The following is a 13,531-nucleotide window of genomic DNA, read 5'->3' on the forward strand; positions in this document are numbered from 1 at the left end:
ATATAAATGTTCATAGAAGCAAAGTCAGTTGGAAAATATTTAGTTATTCATTAGCATCTGACCGGTTTTAATTAGACTTATTTACATCATACTTACTTTCAAGTATTTTTTTAAAAATGTGAATATAAGTTAAAGCTGACTATTTAAATTTTCTCAAGATTGTTGTAATATTTTAAACTAAACCCAAATATAGTTTATGAGAATTAAAGAACATGTTTCTACCACTGAAAGGAGTGTATGCCAAGTGAACTTCTCATGTGTGCTCCAATTTTTACAATTAGTAAGACAATTATTAAAAGGAATATTCTGCTCAGTACAAAGCTGCTCCCACCGAAAGTTACACTATTAGAATTTCAGGTTTCAATTTCTCCAAATTTCCTGTACTGATAAATTTAATTGGCTCCTTACATTATTTTCTTACATGATGCTATCTATTTCCCAGATTCTTTCAGAAAAATTCTGAGAGAGCTTTTAGTTGCACAGTAGTTGACTATGAAATGATCAACTTTTACAAATTGGTCTACAGTTTGACTTATTTGATCCAACTTTAATAATATGCTATTTTTAACTAATGCACTTCTGAATTGCAAAAAAACTCTCATGTAAAATCAGTGACAAACTCATGCTATGCCACCACTTTACTCGAATACCTTCAATTTCTGCTTCAAATCACAAATAATCATGACCTATAGGATTGTCATCCTGTTATATGAAGGAACCTACATTTCATCAGAAAACAGAACTATGAATTTAACATCCTACAGTTATTCAATTTAACATTTTTCCCACAAAGGAATTAAACACTTACTTAGTAGCACCCCTATTTTCCTCATTGTCGGATGAGGATGATGTTGAAGAAGCAGGGAAAAATGGTGCCTCTATACCACAATGATTTGGACTCACAGCTGAAGCTGTAGAAATATTTGGCGAGGAACGTTCATATAAAGGTGTATGCTTCCCTTCATGAGGAATGTTGCTGAAATTGTTGTTGGATTCCAGGGCAAGGCTGGGGTCAGACAGGGCCGGCTGGTATGCACCTAATGGTGAAGGCTGATCTTTGTTTACCGAATATAAATCTGAAGTTCCTGGTCCTGAAGCGGTAGGTTGGCCAGCTAATTGTTGACCCTGACAGAATGAAACAAAATGTAATACCAAATAATTTCAGAATTGTTCTTAGTCTTTGAATATTTCTGAACTACAAATAACTATACATCATATCAGATGTAGTAAAACTACATGATTAAATTTCTTGCTCGAAAGTATTCATATGATTCAAAATTGTTTTGAGACATTTTGAGGCTGGAAAAGTGCACAATACAGATGCAAGCTCTTCCTTCTTGTTTGGCAAAATACAAATGTTAACGAGGTCAGACGGTAATCCAAATTTGAACTGCATCGGTGAAGATTATGTCAATTTGTTCTTGGTTGATGCAGCAAAAATCAGGCTTCAGGGTTGAAACTATACACTAGCTTAAACACATAAATAATCTATAAACAGCAAAATAATCTCAGGAAGATACATATGTGGCAACATTGATACTTGTTCAATTACCACCCATAGATAAACTAGACAAAAGTTAATAGTTATGAGAAGGTGCTTTCTGTATAAAACTAAATATGTGTACTTTTGGAGGACTGCACTTGAACTTCCTTCCAATAAATAATGTTATCACTTCAAACACTTATCCAAATTTTCAACTTCCCTTTGAATTTCCAAAGTGAAAATGTTAACTTTTTTTTGAATGTCATGGATGACTAAGTGAACTGCTTTAGCAATTTAATAAACAGTCTGAGAACACCCAGAACCTGTAACAAATTTAGATTTAACTGTCTACATTTTTCAATTTAATTCTTTGACTTTGAATTTGGCTATTGAAAACACTAGCCTTCACCTTCGTTTATTTACATCCTATTGTGGTGATTTGTTAAATTCTATATATATGAAATTTTGATAGATTCAATATTTTCGTAGCTCCTTTCAAAGGCAGTAAAAACTAAACACAATAAGGAGAAATTCTAATTAACAATAGTACTGAGGGAGCATTGCATTAATGAAGGTGCTATCAAATTAAGAACTGTCATGTCTGGCAGGGGAACAAATTTCAAAAGTGCCCTGGCCAAAAATTATTTCACCATAAATACCACAAAATAGAATCTCTTTATTTCTCTTATTACTGTTTGCAGTACAATGATGTCTGATAATTGATTGCATTAAGCATATCCAAAGTGCTACAAAGTGCTATTAATAAGGCTGTGTGCATTAATAGGGCTATATAAAGTTCTAACTTCTTTTCATCTCTGTGATAACAGGAATCAAAAATGAAATCAGTAAACAGCAATGATAAAGATCGCGATAATTTAATAATTACATCCATACCTCCCTGCAACCCAAATCTAAATCTTCAAATTAAAAACAGTTCTGAAGACAAAGATATATCCACATTACTTAATTACTTAACAGCATTCTTTTGATTAAAGATCAGGGTTGGTGAAATAAATTCTCATGCAAAAACTCCAATCAGTGTCAAAAACCCTAGCTTTGACTCTGATTTGACATATAAAGACTTATCTTTCAATCAGCTCTATTCTGAGAATTTCTAAATAGTAGCTTCCTATTATAAAAAGCAGAGTCCTGTCCAGGAAAAATCAGGGCCAGTAGCAGAGAAAATCACCATTGATACCAAACCCTTTTTCACAGCAGCAAGTGCAATAACCTGTAGTTTAAATGTAAAGCAGTCACTTGACAGCTGTGAAATATCAAGTATGCGATGTGGATTAAAGGTGATAGGTGGATAGGGAACCAGTTGAGTTTATGGCAAAGGGTAGTATATCAAATGGTGTGGTGTGGTGCGGTGCGGTGCGGCGTGTGGGAAAAATAAGAGTGTTGGGTGTTAGGTAAGTGGATGAGTGATGAGGGATGTTGAAGGGTGACCTCCAAGTCCAGGAGCGTACTTGGGCGCTGGGGATCAATCTTGTAGATTGTGATAGTCACAGTGGCAGGGGGAACCATGAGGAAGAATTCAACGTTTGTATTTGCAACAATTTCCTAGAACAATATTTTTCAGATCCAACTGGGGATCAAGCTATTTGGATCTGGAGATGTATAATGAAGCAGGTTTGATAAATTATCACTGAATAAGAAGTCCGAATGAAACAGTGACCATAACATGGTAAAAAAACAGCATTCCCTTTAAAAGGAACAAAATTTGAGTCTGAAAAAAAAACTGTTCTAAATTTAAATATGAGGAATTACAAAGAAGGGCAGGCACAACCAGCTGGGGTGGATTGGGAATAGAGTTTAGCAACATAAATGGTCCAGGAACAACTGCAAATATTTAAGAAAATTGTTCGTAGCTCACAACCGAGATATATAACACAGAGAATTAAGGATTCCAGGAAGGTGTTAAGCCAACCAGGGTTAAATCAGAGAAGTTAATGATAGAATCAAATTGAAAATAATAAATACAACATGACAAAGATCAGTGGAAGTCAGAGGACTGAGCACATTTTAAAAAACTAACAAAAGATGACCAAAAAGAAATTATAAATTTTGAAGCAATATCATGAAAATCAACAAGTGCTTCTATAAATATATAAGGAAAAGAGTGACTAGATTTAATAAATACCCCTTATAAAACAAGGCTGGGGAAATACTAATAGGGAACCAGGAAATAGCAGAGGAGTTGAATAAATACTTTACATCAGTTTTTTATGCATAAGACGACACTAACAGCATTTCAAAAATAAAAATACTCAAGGGGCAAAAGGAGAAGATGAGAAAACATTACAGGAAACTAATGGGGATAAAGACAAGTTAACTGGACCAGATGGGATGCATTCTGGGATATTAAATGTAGCTGCTACAGAGATAACGGATGCATCGATGGTAATCGTCCAAGGATCTTTATATTCTGGAAAAATCCAAGAAGATCAGAAAACTGCCAATTTAACATCTCCATTTGAAAAGGGAAGGAAACAAAAATAATGCTATTGCCAGTCAATTAGCTTAACATGTTATTGGGAAAACGTCAGCGTCGCTAATAAAAGATGTAATAACAAAGCATGTAGAAATATATGTGTGATCAACCACAGTGTGCACGGATTCACAAAGGGTAAATCATTCCAAACAAATTTATTAGTTTGTTTGAAGAGGTAATATTCAGGATAGATAAACGGGAAGCAGTGATCAAAATATAACGGAAGTTTTAAAAAGTATGTTTGATAAAGTAACATAAGGTAGATGACTTACTAAAATAGGAGCTCATGGTGTTGCAGGTAGTATACAATATTGAATGAAGGATTGGCTAACTATTAGAAGACAGGGAGTCCGGAGAAAGAGTCATGTTTACAAATGGTACCCTGTAACTAGTGGAGTGTCACAGGAATCATGACTGTGGCCACAATTATGTGCAATATATTGTTCTCTTGTATGAGATAAATGAAGCACTATAGCTAAGTTTGTGGATGACACAAAAATATATGTGAAGCAATTGCTGACAATGATAAAAAGAATTTTCAGAGGGATATAGACAGGTTAACTGAGTGGGCAAAAACTTAGCAGATGAAGTGTAATGTGGGAAAATGTGAGGTTATGAACTTTGGCAGGAAGAATAAAACAGCTGATTATTATTTAAGTAGAAAAGACCGCAGAAAGCTGCAGTACAGAAGGATTTGTGAGTTCTCTCGCCTGAATGACAAAACGTTAGCAAACAAATTTTGCAAGTAACAGAGAAGGCAAATGGAGTGCTGGACTTTAGTTCAAAGGGATGGAATATAAAAATAAGGAGGTCTTAACTAAAACTATGCAAAACAGTTGTCAGATCACAGCAGGAATACTGTAACAGTTTTGGACTCCCTCTCAAAGGAAAGATATACTGCCATTGGAGGCAGTAAGTTCACGAGCTTATTCATGGGTATATTTTATGACAAGGGGTTGTATAGGTTGGGCTTGGAGTTCAGGAGAATGAGACGAGTCTTCACTGAAATATAGAAGATTCTTAGCTGACTTGATAGTTGGACGTGGATGGCTTTTTCCCCCTTGTGTGAGAGTCTAGAACCAGAAAGCATTATGTTAGAATTAGCATTCACCTATTTAGGACAGAGATGAGTATGAACTTCTTCTCTCAGAGGGTAATGAATCTGTGTTAAAACTTTACTCATAAGGTGATAGAAGCTGGGTCAATAAGCATATTCAAATCTGATATAGGATCACGCAGGAAAGAGGACGTGAGGATTATCAGATCAGCCAACTGCTTAAAGGCCCCATTTTAAATAACACTTTAAACAACAAGCATGATATCTGAGACTCTGAAGAAGGTCTAGGTCACAGAGTAGCCCAGATCGGAAAAAGGGACACCCATGTGTTCTTAATGTCACCCAAAAGGACAGTAAACTCTTCAGTAATCTTCACTGTAAACTCTGCACCTACCTCCCCATTCCAGAAATTGAAAGCAAGATCATTCTCTTAGCAAAAATGAGCAAAAACACTTCATAACAACTGTTACCTTAAAAACACCACATATCTGGAATTAGTGCAGGGCAAGATTCAATAACCTTATTTGGGTATTAAATGCACAAGAACCAATCATCACCTCATGTCACTGATATCAAGCCTGTTTGGCATATTTAATTTCCCACCATTTATAGTTTTATTGTACAACTCTCATCAATAGCCAAGAGGCAATCTCTACACCCTCTGTTACAAATGGAGAATGCCAATTGGTGTTTGGAATCTACAATGCTACAGGTACTTACAAAGTTACACATTACTAGCATTCAATTTTTGACCCAACAAGTTGTTCCTATTTTGGGGATTCAAGGGAATTACCAGGTAATGCCCACCACATGTATACAGCTTAACACAATTTTTAAAATTAATTTTAGAGACGAGGGCATCATTGCTGAACAAGCATTTGTTTCCCATTGTCAGGTGCCCTTAAGAAGGTGCTGCCTTCTTAAACTGCTGCAATACTTTTGGTGTAAATAGATCCACAATGCCTTGGTGAGAGAGTTCTGAGATTTTGACCCAGCAATTGTGAAGAAATGGTGATACAGTCAGTGAATGGTGGAGCAGACACTATGGGCCAAATAGCCCATTCTTCTCCCACAACCTATTGTCTTATTGGGGGCTCAGTTTAAGTTACCCAAGAACATGCATAGGTTTTTAAACCTTTAACTTTTCCTGGGTAAATGTCAAGCTCAAGTGAGTCACAATCCTACAATACTCCCACTTTAAGAGACTTTTCTGGATGCTTCCAGCTACTGGGTAATTGCTAATCATAGTTTTCAATTTCCAAGGCAAGATCTTTGGAGTGAGCTGTGTGGGGATTTCTGCATAGTCCCAACCTGTAATTCCAATCAGAATATATAGGCTCATATGTTAATTTGCTAAATTGGATCTAATCCCAGCCAAGAAAATAAATGACAGATGTTTTGCATATACACCACCATTCTTACTAAAATTGTGCCATACTGTTAAACTGAACATTAGCAAAGCGACTCAGAGATGTTTTAAATCAATCAAACTTACCACAGTCTTTGCCTGAAGATGGGATTGTGGAATGTTAAGCATCTGTGGATGAGGATAGTGTGGAACAATAGCTGGCACTCCAAATTGATTCAGTCTCATTCCTTAAGTGTAGAATAAAATTGAAAAGTTTTAACAACTCAGGGACCAGATTAACAAATGAACAATTGGTGTTACAGCTGAGTAGTATGTTATTACCTTTGATGTGATACGTTGTGAAAGTGCATGACACCTAACGCGCACACATGCATACAGTTACTGAAGACAATTCCACGGCAGCATTCCACAAATATCAAAGATAAAACTGAAATACACACGCCAGGAATGAGAGAGAAAAGGAATGAAGACACACGGAGAAAAAAGCTTGAAAACTTGGATTTTCACAAATTGAAACAAAAACTGCCCAAAGTACACGAGATGCTACAACGAACATAATAGGTATCCTTCTAAAAAATACTCTTTAACTTTAAAGATCGATTTAAAGACGAGATATTCTACAGAGTTGCACTGAATATAGCAGTTGGAAGGTCATGTTACAACTGTACAGGACATTGGTTAGGCCGTGCGCAATTCTGGTCTTCTTCCTATAGGAGGAATGTTGTGAAACTTGAAAGGGTTCAGAAAAGACTTATAAGAATATTGCCAGGAGTGGAGGGTTTGAGCTGTTGGGAGAGGCTGAAAGGCTGGGGTTGTTTTCCCTGGAGCATTGGAATCTGTGGGATGACCTTATAGAGGTTTAGAAAATCATGAGGAGCACAGATGGGGTAAAGAGATACGGTCTTTTTTCTGGGATGGGGGAAACGAGAGGAGAAATACTTAAAAGGGACCTTACAGGCAACTTTTTCATGCAGAGGGTGGTGTGTGTATGGAATGAGCTGCCAGAGGAAGTGGAGGAGGCTGGTACAATTACAACATTTAAGGGCATCTGGATGGGTATATGAATAAGGAGGATTGAGAGGGATATGGACCAAGTGCTGTCAAATGGGAATAGATTAATTTAGGATATCTGGTCAGCACAGTCGAGTTGGACCGATGGGTCTGTTTTTCTGAGGTACACCTCTATGACTCTATATGTGTAATTGCTTTCTTGATAAGGCACAAGTGTTTTGAGTAACTCAAAATGATTTGAAGATAATATTGAAAACGGATGAGAGGACGTTACAAGTTTTTATAGAAGGATGAGCCTCATTGAATGGCCTCTCATCTAAAATCAATATTTCATTGCATATCTAAAATTAAGTGGACCAGCTCTAGGCACTCAACTTATAAGTCAGTACAGAATTGCTCAGTATAATTTTAAACAAATGACATAAATCCACAGGTCACTAAGCACAATTAACAGCTAGTGCTCACTATTCTGCTGATTTAAACCTTGAATGGTCAACTCTCTATGCAAGTGCAAACCATAAATTTAGATATTCAAGTCTTTACTACTAATTAAGATAGTTCTTAATTTAGATGTTGAATACACAATTACATTAATGGATAGCACGGTATAATAGCAGACACTCCAAAGTGATTCAGTCTCATTTCTCCAGTGTCACGCCATGAAGTTATTCCTTAAGTTTCAATTATTCTTAATCAGATACAGAAGATACAATGACTTCTTTCAATCTTGCCTACTGCATTCACTGCTTACTTTACATTGGTGGGACCAAACACAGACTGGATGACTGCTTTGTGGAACACCTCCTCTCAGTCCACAGGAATGACCCTGACTTTCTAGATGCTTTACAAAAAATACGCTTACATTTCTGGGCCTGCTGTAAAGTTCCAGCGAAGCACAATGCAAGCTGAGAAACAACATCTAATTTTCTGCTCAGGTACTTTACAGCCTCAAGGTCTCAAACACTGAATTCCATAACTTCAGAACCAAGAAATGACTGCATTCCTTCTCCCACAGCCTCGTCTTGTTTACTTTGCTCTTAGTGGAGACCCATTTTCTTTCTTTCACATCTTAATTCACACCATTTTAAATCTCTTTTCCTCTTTCACCACTGTAAACAACACCTTTTTCTTCTGCACTCTCCACCATTACCCACTTAACCTCCTCTGCCTCTGTCGAAAGTATATAAAAAATCATTTCCCAATGCCTTTTAGTTCTGAAGAAGAGTCATACCAAACGTGAAATGTTAACTCTGCTTCTCTCACCACAGATGCTGTCAGAGTTCCTGAGTCTCTCCAGATTTTGTGTTTTTTTCAGACAGAATTACAGGACCAGTTTTTCTGTGAAATTATCGTATTGAAGCCAAAACTCAAACAAAGGTATAAAAGCCTTGCCATTTGATGTGTACTAAAATTGAGACACTCAACTACCAGCCTAAGGAACAAATTATAGACTTAAGAACTGCAAAAGGTAGATCTAATGTTTACATTTATTTAAAAGATCAAAGTTTATCAAAATTGATGAAACACTTACTTTGCTAAACCATGTTTAAAGTGCAAATTAAATGCATAAAGCTAAAAAAAAAATCACAAATGTTTACACACAACAGAATCACCCATCCTTTCACACTTGGATAGGTACCTGGGAAAGGTGCTGGGCCATGTTGAAATAATGGAGGCTTGCTTGCAACAGAGTAATATTCAACTGCTCTCTTGAATTGCTCAATTTTATCTTCTGTCCTAGACTGAAAACAGATCACACAAGCCATAATAAACCAGTTACATCATGTGATTGCATTTTGTTACTGTTAAATAAGTATGGGAAGTTTAAACAAATTCTTAATGTCCACTTCAGTCAATGCCCTACATTTGGCATCTAAGTTTAAATAAACTATCATTACCAGTAACAGAGTAGTGGTAACTACGACTATTTCTAAAAAATTATGGTCCTGATAATGATATAAAGCATGATGAGGAACTGAATTTGTCCCATAAAGAACACAGAATAATGTGTTGGGAAGGTATATATGGTAGTTGACCCTACTGTGAATGCCCAAATGATCAAATATGATTATAAACAGTGCTTCTAAAAGTGCAGGAACATAATTATTGAGGTTACTAGAATTTGATGGTTATACATGTAACATTTGATTTCAGAACTGTTTCTCTGATGCCAGTTTAAAACACTCACCCTATTTTTTCCCGAACATTATCTTAAACATGTGAAGTTAATATATTTGGGTTCCAACTTTAAAAGAAATAAAGAATCAAGAATGATATGAATTAATATTAGCAAGCATTTGCTAGGGTACTTGGGTTATTGCGATTTCATCAAATCATGCAAATTTAATTCTCCAATAGATAAACCATCTGTTTCAAGCCGGTTCCCAAACTAAGGTTGTCAATAGAGAAGTTAAAAACACAGAAGGAATCAAAAAGAGAAATAATACTGTTGCCTATATAACCCTTGCGATGGTGTGAACTCATTCTTTTAGCTTGTGAAGGATGCTAAAACAAGGCTGGGTGACCAGTTTTATCTCTGGCAGAATACTGGAACCAAGCATTCCAATAAAGTTTAGTATAGAACAGATCAAGACCAAACGTAATCTGTATCTCAAACTCATTTTTATGCAAGCCCAACTAAATTTTATAGAACAGTGCAGATCCTGCAGTAGTCTGCTCAAGCTTCATGAGCAAATCAATCTCAAAATATTATTTTTCTAAATATTTTAAAAAATAATGCAAAAGGCAATGATTTTCAAAGTAGTTTACAATGAGTAAAACAGACACATATAGTTCAAGGAATTGACCTGAGGTGGAGACCGCATTGCCTATACAAGCTTCAAACTGAGGATTGAGTATCCCAAATTTCAACCAAAGCCTGCTTCCCCATCCCAGTTTACAGAAATGCCCATAGAATTCCAAATTGTAAAGGCACTTAGATTTCCTATTGCATGAGTCACAAATTATATGTAGTACAGCATATAATCAAGGAGGATAATGGGATTGCAGCCTTTATTAAGAATGGGATTGAACTTAAAACTAAGAAGGTTATGCTTCAATTATACAGGGCATTCGCAAGGCCCTAATTTGAATACAATGCAAGAATTTTGGTTTCCTTATTTAAGAATGCAAGAAAATGCACTCAGGATTATTCAGATCTACTCTATCTTATGAGCATAGTTGAACAGGCTTGGCTTGGTTTCACTAGAGTTCAAAAAAGCAAGGGAAATTTGACCCCAGCTTATAAGATCCCAAATGGTCTTGACAAGGTTGACGTAGAGAGGATGTTAACTCTTGTGGCTTAGTCCAGAACTGGGGTGGCAGTTTTAAAATTAAGGGTCGTGTTGTAGGACAAAAATGAGGGAAACTTTAAAGACTTTCGTTCAGCAAGGGAATCAAAAGTTAACAGACATCGATGAGAATATGGAAATTGCAAGACCAACAGATCAGCCATGATCTTTCTGAGAGACTTGATGGGCCAAATAACGTATTTCAGTTCCTAGCTCCTATGCTTGGAAGCAATGTGACAAAAAGGCCACAGCAGCAGTCGGTTCTGCTAAACAGGTATTGGCTGCAGTTAAGGCTTACAGTGATTAAAATTATTGCTGAGGTCAAAGGGATAAACCATATCTTACAATTACAGTGTACTGATCCATGAGCTTGTGCTGAGTTCACTCAAACAAAGTAGAAGTCCAGAGATGTAGGGACCAGAATGGGAAGGGGAATGGAAATGAAATTTTGTGATTAGGAGCTCTGGGTTTCATTGGCAAACAGAATGGAAGCGGTTGACAAAAGTGATCACCTAAACTGCATCTGATCTCAAAGTACAGGATGCTGTTCTTGGCGTATTAGAGTTCTGCTTTCATCATAGTTCCAGTTTTATCTGCCTAATACCCCATTTTATTAGCCACTGGTCCACACTGTTTCAATTTCTATAATTATGCTTAGTATTATCTCAGTTCAATGTCACTAATATTACTTAAGCATCATGGAGAAAGGCAGGGAAAGTGAGTTAAGATCAGCCATGATCTCTCTGAATGGTGGAGCAGAGTTGATGAGCTGAATGGCCTACTTCTGCTCCTATATCTTATGATTTTATTGTCATTCATGCTCTTTACAGCTAGAGAAGAACAATTGGCCTCACCAAAAAGGGTGTCAGGCTGGATAAAAAAACCAACACTGTTTCCGCTCCCGAACACCATTCAATGGAAATCTCTGCTGGAAAAATACTTATAGCCACTGGGTGCAAGACAGAGGTCTTTGTTTTGAATGCACACAAACCTCTCGCAAGACAATCTATTTTCATTGAGATGCTGCAGCCAAATACCCTTCAGAAAGATAAAGGCTGCTTAAGGAAAGACAGCCATCAATCATGTTAATCTAAGTGAGTCAATATTGTTCAGATTAGATTAGATTAGATTTACAGTGTGGAAACAGGCCCTTCGGCCCAACAAGTCCACACCGACCCGCCGAAGCGCAGCCCACCCATTCCCCTACATTTACCCCTTACCTAACACTATGGGCAATTTAGCATGGCCAATTCACCTGACCCTGCACATCTTTGGACTGTGGGAAGAAACCGGAGCACCCGGAGGAAACCCACGCAGACACGGGGAGAACGTGCAAACTCCACACAGTCAGTCGCCCGAGGTGGGAATTGAACCCGGGTCTCTGGCGCTGTGAGGCAGCAGTGCTAACCACTGTGCCACGTTCAGAAAAGTGAAGGAAAGAAGCTGGTGTAGAAAAAGTATGTACAGAATATTTACTAAGTTAGAAAACATGTTTGTTTGCTTTTTCACTTGCTACATACCCGTGAACGCTTAAAAACATCTTTTGCAACTGCATCCAAATCACCAATATCCTGAATGTTGCGAACATACTCGGCAACTGCTTTTATCACTACATCACACGGTGGCAGAACAAGTTGGTGTGCACGTACCTGAAAGAAAAAACTCCAAAATTGAAATACTTGAAATATTTTCCGCTGTCTGATTCATCATCTTATCATCATATTATTATGAATGCATGTTATCATGATGAAATTCTGACAGCACCTTTAACAGAGACATCTTTAAAGGCACTTAATAGAAATCGATTCAAATAAGTAGACAGATAGCCAAATCATAAAATATTAGGGAAGGTTGTCAAAGGGTTGGTCAAAGGAATAGATTTTTAACAATAGACCAAAACGATGAGGGGAAAGATTTGGGTGATAGCTGGAGCTTAAACTGTTGAAGGTACAGCTGCCAGTGACAAAGACACAAAGAAATGGATGCAAAAGTCTCTTAGAAAAATTGAGGGCTCTGGGAGAGTTGCAGGGTTTGAAGAGATTTGAGGTAGATGGGGTGAAGCTATGAAGGAACTGAAATACGAAAAAAAGAGTCAGAAGTGGAAACAAATACAGGTCAACAAGAAAACTATTTGGTCATGAGAAAATAGTGCTGTGGGTTAGAACAAAAGCTGCAACACTTCAGATAAGCAGACATGTAAGTGTGGAGGAGGGGAGGATGATCATGTATGGAGGTAACAAAAGCACAGATTAGAGTTTCTGCAAATATTCTGAGATGAGATACATATATGCAATGTTACAGAGTAATGGAGACAGTAAGGACTGCAAATGTTGGATGTCAGAGTCAACAGGTGTGAAGCTGGAAAAGCAGAGCAGGTCAGACAGCATCCAAGCAGCAGGAAAGTCAATGTTTCCTGACGAAGGGTTTTGGCCCGTAATGTTGACTTTCCTGCTCCTTGAATGTTACAGGGAGATGTACACCGTCTTTCTGATCTAGTAATCAGAAGTTTGTTGAGGGTAGATTGGATATGATGGTTTTGAACACTCATGCTCAAAATGAAAATTGAGCTAGGAAGTCCTGGGGGTGCAGAATAGAGAAAACTGCAGCTCACACAAGATGTGTTCGGAGATCTGACTGCATAGAATATTTGATTGTAAACTAACAGCATGTAGACAAAGTAGGAAGGAATGAACTTGCACGTACATAGTGTCTTTCACAACTCAATACATTGCTAAGTGTTTCATAGGAGGTGAAATACAAATGTAGTGACTGTTGTAATGTAGGCAAACACATCAGTGCATAGCAAGGTTCCTTAAATGGATTTGAT

The 13,531-nt window shown here is 37.2% G+C and overlaps 1 protein-coding gene across 2 annotated transcripts in view; it reads right to left on the reverse strand.

Moving 5' to 3' along the window:
• Positions 1-13,531, reverse strand: part of LOC140483749 (constitutive coactivator of PPAR-gamma-like protein 1 homolog) — a 128,056-nt gene that overhangs the window by 55,133 nt on the left and 59,392 nt on the right. For both annotated transcript variants that reach the window (XM_072582263.1, XM_072582262.1), the window contains exons 4-7: positions 12,225-12,353; positions 9,054-9,156; positions 6,530-6,630; positions 809-1,125 (exon numbers count right to left, since the gene is read on the reverse strand). In XM_072582263.1, the coding sequence (XP_072438364.1) occupies positions 809-1,125; positions 6,530-6,630; positions 9,054-9,156; positions 12,225-12,353 (650 nt within the window). The remainder of the gene's footprint in view (positions 1-808; positions 1,126-6,529; positions 6,631-9,053; positions 9,157-12,224; positions 12,354-13,531) is intronic.

The sequence above is a fragment of the Chiloscyllium punctatum genome, chromosome 12 (genome assembly GCF_047496795.1).
Source record: "Chiloscyllium punctatum isolate Juve2018m chromosome 12, sChiPun1.3, whole genome shotgun sequence".
Taxonomy (NCBI): domain Eukaryota; kingdom Metazoa; phylum Chordata; class Chondrichthyes; order Orectolobiformes; family Hemiscylliidae; genus Chiloscyllium; species Chiloscyllium punctatum.